This window comes from Cynara cardunculus, assembly GCF_001531365.2.
Source record: "Cynara cardunculus var. scolymus isolate 2C chromosome LG 1, CcrdV1, whole genome shotgun sequence".
NCBI classification, from domain to species: domain Eukaryota; kingdom Viridiplantae; phylum Streptophyta; class Magnoliopsida; order Asterales; family Asteraceae; genus Cynara; species Cynara cardunculus.
The window spans coordinates 11993848-12000398 of NC_037528.1; the positions used below are offsets into that span (position 1 = coordinate 11993848).

At 29.8% G+C, this 6551-nt stretch overlaps 1 protein-coding gene across 1 annotated transcript; it reads right to left on the reverse strand.

The window, feature by feature from the left end:
• Positions 1-3514: 3514 nt before the first annotated feature.
• On the reverse strand, positions 3515-6551 carry LOC112511170. Its single transcript, XM_025116704.1, has 7 exons — positions 6414-6551; positions 5444-5491; positions 5314-5360; positions 4094-4160; positions 3965-4008; positions 3820-3877; positions 3515-3731 (listed from the first exon to the last, which is right to left on the reverse strand). Exons 1-7 carry the CDS (start codon positions 6549-6551, stop codon positions 3681-3683), a joined length of 453 nt encoding a protein of 150 aa, XP_024972472.1. The 3' UTR covers positions 3515-3680.

Sequence of the window (6551 nt, forward strand, 5' to 3'; positions counted from 1 at the left end):
TTTTATTTTTAATTAAAATAAATTTAATTAATAATCATTTTTAAATTTTTTTTTATTTTTTTTAGTTTGAAAAATCACTGAGAGAATATATTTTATTTTTAATTAAAATAAAGTTTATCAATAATTTTTTTTAAATGTAAGTACTTTTTCATAAATGTAAGTAATTTTTTGGTATATTTGTTTATTTTTATAGATTTAAGTATTCTTTTGGTTCAAAAAATGTTTAAGGACTTAATCGTTCAAAATATGAAAGTCCATTAGCTTTTTTTCAGACTTTTTTCGTTATTTTACCATATTAACCAGTTGTATAGGTCATACGAATGTATCTAACATGTTTTTTAAAAGTCCAATGAGTTATTTAACATGTTTTGAAATGTTCAAGGACTTATTTGTTCCAAAAAATTGTCCAAGTATTTAATCATTTCAAACACTAGGGTCCATTATATATATATATATATATATATATATATATATATATATGCAATTTGTTTTAAATCAGTAATTCTTCTATCAAATATCAAATGACAAATTAATTCTAAGAAATGTAAATATGAAATTTTTCTTAGCAATAAACATATTTTAAATTAGAAATACCTTTTTATCAATTTGAATACGAATAATTAAATCAACAATAATGGCTTAATTTAAATTGAAGATATTTACATGTATTTAATATGAAAATGAAAATGAAAATAAAAATGAAAATGAAAATGAAAATGGGTGGTTCTATTCTCTTAGGTGGACCTCGATGCTAGAATAGAAGACTGTTGTGAACTTGGGGATGTTAGGTGAACTCCTTTCTCTTATTTTTTAATTCTAATAATTAAATTTATTTGTGTTTTTTCGAATAAATATTTATTGTTATTTAATTAAATGCCAAAAGGGGAAAAAAGTAATTATTAATTTCAGTGGTTAAAGTAATGTGATGTAAGTAGTTGGGTAGAAAGTTTAATTGATAAATTATTTAAAGTATTTTTTTAATAAAATAAAATTAAAAAAACTTATAAATGAGCATGAATCTCATAAATATTGTAATTTGTAAATAAAATAACATTTAATTGAAATCTTGTAAACAATTCATATAATTTAAAATGAAGATATTATATGCTCTATGACTTTTAGAATGTGCTTTAAGAAAAGTGAGAGTGGACCCTCTAGAAGGAAAATCTCTTCCTTGATTGCAAAATTAAACATAATATTCCAAATTTTAGCCTGCTTCATTATAATATGAATTAAGTTGAGAAGCTTAGGAGATGTTTGAGATTGCTTATTTGAAACAACTTATGTTTTTTTTCCTTATAAAAGTCCTTATTAACTTATTATAAGTTAAAATGATTTAACTTTTTCAAAAACTTCTTATTACCGGTTTGGCACCAGTATAAACTGTTTATCCAAACATTCAGAAGTGCTTATTGCCGGTGTCACACCGGAATAAGTCAATAAGTTGTTTTGTGCGTGTTTTTTTGAGAAAATGCAAATGGTTTTATATTAGTTGATAATCACATGTGAACATGGTATTTTTCAAGTATTCATTCATTGTGGTTTTCTTAGTTTTTTTTTATAGAACTTTTTTCTGTTGATGTAACCACATCATGTACTTATGGCTTCTCGTTGTACTTGTTTGGTTTATAATATATAATTTTTCTACTGCCTTTAAGAAAAACTTACCAGCTCTTACCCAATATGGCTAAGAAAAACGATTTTATAGTTGTATGAAAAAGACAGTTTTAAAACGTTAAGTTTGTTTTTTAAAAAAAAAATTATACCGTAGTCTATAATGTTATGTTTGTAACAAAATTCTTGATATTTCAATCCACCTACAAAATTGTCACATATTATATTTAGTGTGTGACAATTTCTTTCCAAGCATCAATAAGCGGGAATTAATGTAAGCCCAGATGATTTAATTGTCTAAAAGATTTATCAGCCCATAAAAAAAGGCCCATAGACGAGCCCACGTTGATGTCTTTTTCTTAGGCCGGCCGGCGGACGGCGGTGCATCAGAAACTTGATAAATGGTTCATTTTCGGGATTTTTCTTTACAGTGGATTTAATACTTATAATTTATTCTTAGGGACCGTTTACAAACTGTTTATCCATTAAGTGCTTATCGGGTTATTTATCTTACATGATTTATATGACAATTACATATAATCTTATCAGGCAAGAGTGATAACAATGACAGACGATGATACCCGGTAAACAAGGGTGATGACTCTTATCCGGTTAGGGTTTACCGGATAAATTATTGCATATGATGTCGTTTCAATGGACTAGAATCTTGCTCAATAAGTTAAAAAATAGTGTAAACTCTCACCGGTAAGAGTTTGGGAAAACTACCCCTCAATTTTTGTAAATAAATTAATTTTCGTAAATAAATTATATGAAATATATTTTATTTTTAATTAAAATAAATTAATCAGTAATTCTTTTAAATCCTTTTTTATTTTATTTTTTTCATTTGGAAAATCACTGATAAAATATTTTTTGTTTTTAATTAAAATAAATTTCATCAATAATCTTTTTTAAATGTAATAATTTTTAGTATATTTATTTCATTTTATAAATATAAGTACTTTTTTTGTTTAAAAAATGTTTAAGAACTTAATCGTTTAAAATATGAAATTCCATTGTGTTTTTTCTCCCAGATGTTTTTCATTATTTTATCATATTAACAAGTTTTATAGGTAATAAGAATGTATCTAACATGTTTTAGAAAGTACAATGAGTTATTTAATAGGTTTTGAAATGTTCAAGTACTTATTTATTCCTAAAAATTATTCAATGACTTAATCATTCTAAAACACTGAAGTCAATTGGGGTTTTATTTTTTGACTTTTCCCTATAATATTTTGTATTTTTGACGTAATCATTTAAAAGTGGATTAATATATGTAATTATACATAACGGCCGTTGTTGAGATTCTCTTTTGACAATTGACACCCCGTCGATGATGGATTAGTCGAAGGATTATTAAACGAACCGACAATGTTTTCTTTTTCTAATTTATAATTTAAAAAATTTACACAAATAGCAATTTCACAAAGTTGATTTCAGTTTAAGAACCCTTTTCTTCAAATAACGAAAGTTTAGACTTAAACTTTACACAAAAGGTGGTCTCTAGCTAAAGTGTTAAATTGAGAAGAAAAGAAAAGAAAAGAAAAATACATATTACACCATTATAATTAGTTATTTAATTTATTTGTTTTTTCATTTTTTATTTTACACATTTTATTATACTAATACATATAATCATATATTAACTAAAATACATGAAAAAAGTAGGTTTCTTTTTTCACCATTATTATCGTATCGTCATCTTCTCTAAATAAAGTGTGTTTCCGCTCAACTTCTATGGATTGTCCCCAAATGTTAACAATTAGTAATACACAAAGATTCTTGTTAGTCCTGACCAAATTTCATAACAAGATTTTGTGACCAATGGTTTATGAATGTTATTATTAGCTCTTCTTATATGTCTCAGTTGGACATCAAAATGGAAGAGGCAGAAATATAAAACCAAAATGGAACATCATTAAATTGGTGCAAAATTACAAATGAGTTGTGCATGAACAGAGTCCAGAAGGAATAATAACTAATAATATGGAATCAAGATACCAAATTTCTAGTTAGATAAAGGTCGATCTGGAGCATCCTTAAATCCATTTGCAAGTATCATTTTACCACAATCTGTTCTCAATCACACCAGAAACGATTGCTTTAAGGGTCTCCTGAACAATCAAAAAACCAAGTATAATCACTAATGCTAACATTTTATACTAAAAGTAATCAAGTTAGTTATCAGAATTTGGAGGATACCATGGAATGGTCCTTGAGACCAATTGAGAGTGTCAATGATTTGGAAGAGCCAGAATTGCTAAAACCACATCAGAGGACCCAATATTTTTAGTGTGGCTTCAGAAGAATGTAAGGTAAATTCGAAGTTTTGTGTATAGGAACAGACCTTATTTGTTCGATAAGCTGGCGTGCGCATGACTGTAGCATTGGCTGCAGGTTAAAACATTTCAATGACCGAGCTAATATGATAAAAAAAAAAAAGCTTCAGTAGTGTCTGCTTAATAAGCCAGCTTACCTCATCTCGTTTGCCAAATATTACAGATACATTAAATGTTGGACTATTCAACATCCCTTCCTCTTTCCTATTAAAATCAGAAAAAGAATTGAAAACTTTATGAAGGTTGTATATGTCGGATGCAGCAAAAGATATTATAACCTCCAAAAATGGGAACTTGTATACACATCTAATGGATTGAAGCATAAAGCAAGATATAACATCGCCATAGTTCTCTAATGTAAGATTTCTACAAACTGTAAAATAATGTGATTTTGATCAAATTGTTGTGTTGTACGTTTTCCCCTCCCACTGAAAGATGTAATCTTTTAATGTATTAGAACGGGGTTTTCAACATGAAAAGCTTAATCCCGCTTCCATATCAGAGAGAACAGTTGTCCACAACGATATCTAGTCAACATTGGTACCATTTATTTCAATATATCCCCATGAAGCGGCGTGACATGTGGTATCCAATAGCATTCTATAGTTTGCATCAAATGTCTTACTCACACCATATATAAATTCATGTTGATGAGAATGAGAGCAAAGGTGGCATGTATACATGATCATACATCTGGTTTGAGATAAACTTAATGCCATCAATAAAAGAAGTCCTGTTTGAAATTTTTGTAGTCTCGTTGGAACCTTTACCATTATTGCCAAAGTTTCAAGATGAGAAGTTGGATTGTCCAGGTTTCTTGATGCTCCTTTTACTTCATATCCGCTAACTCATACGACATACCATGCATCTCTCTTGCCAATCATAAAACCCTTGTATGTCTACTTAACACACAGAACATACAATCTTCTAATCACCATAAGATGTGCTCCAACGTCAATAAAAAAATCCTAGTTTAATGCATTCTAGCTGTTCCAATTACTCTTACTGTTTCAATGTTTTTATGCAAGATAACCAAAATACACAAACTTCCTCAAGAATCCATGTGTTCTGTTCTATGTCTGTTGTTTTAAACATGATTTTGGGTGCCAGATTCTAGAACCAAGTATTTCTCCCAGTCACCTCAAATCAAAATACATGTTTTCCAATTTCCTGTGGCCTCCTTTTCACAGATAATTATACTCTTTAACTCTTTGTTCTTAAGCAAAGACTTTGAATTCTACATTGTAGTCCACAACCAATATATGATCTCGACTTTTGGAGGATTAATTACTCAACATACTAGCATGCACAAACACCAGTTAGAGAATCAGATTTGGAATTATATTATATTATTTACCTTGCATGCATTATGGTTCCCATAGTCCCAATTTGAGTAGCAATAACCTGTCAGTGTTGGCAAAATTAACCAATGCAACCTGCAAGCATTTTGGATTATAAAAGTAAAAGCAAAGGAAGCCATAACTCACCAAGAGTTGATCATCGTGGCTACAAATGACTATATCAATTTTACTTTCCTGTGAAGAAAATTGTAGGCCATTACCATCTAGATATACTTGTATATGCCCGATAGTTGCAATACAAAAGCAACACAACATGGTACATTAAGGAATAAGGATATAGTACTTACGCTTTTCCCAAAGAAGAGATATGGTAGTTCTCAAAATAAAAACGATACAGAATTTGCTGCCGGTTTAATACCAACATATTGCTATGTTCTTACTAATCTTTTGCAAAGTCAATGCCACTTGAAGTTCTTGATTAATTAATGGGACTAAAGAGTTTCAATCACTCTCTGATTTCAGGAAAGGCTCAATGTATGTTGGAACCTACATTCTCTCCTCAAATGCTCTTTTGGAGAGCAATCTAAATCGGATCCACATATTCTCACGTGATCTGAGCCAAGATTTATGGAACAATGTGTCCGTCTAGCCTCCGTTGGAGGGGGGACAATTTAGAGTCCAATGTCTGCTCAGTGTTTGACCATTTTACCTTGATATATGTTGGAACCCATTCACTCTTTTAGATGGTAATCCAACGGGGATTCACATATTCTCTAGTAATCAATTCCGTTGATGGTGGATATCACAAGATCAAATCGATTTTCTCAAAATACAATTGCGACAGAACAAAAAGAGGATTCGGTTGCTATTAAGCAAAAAAATCACTCGATGCAATTAAACAAACAGCTGGTGGGCATAAATGAAAATGGCTGTTTTTCATCAGACGTGCATACTAATGAACGATCACACAAGTTTATGTCGTTCAGGTGGAAAAAACCAAGAGAGAACAAAAATAAAATACAACGAAGTTTGAAGAATTATTAGTAGAACGTGAACTTTTTCAATACACAACAGTAAAGTCCATGAATCAAGAAAGAGGGATTCGAAAGAAAAACGTACAGTAAACAAAGAATTATAGGGGTTTGAAAGACCTTACCTTAACAAGAATTGAGAATTTCTTGTGAGGAACAGGGAAAGAAGAGGTTGAATCATCATCCATAGCAGCAGCAACGGACTGAAAGCGAAGGAAACTGCGAGGACTTTGAGAGTTGAAGATCTTGTTCTTTTTTCCCAT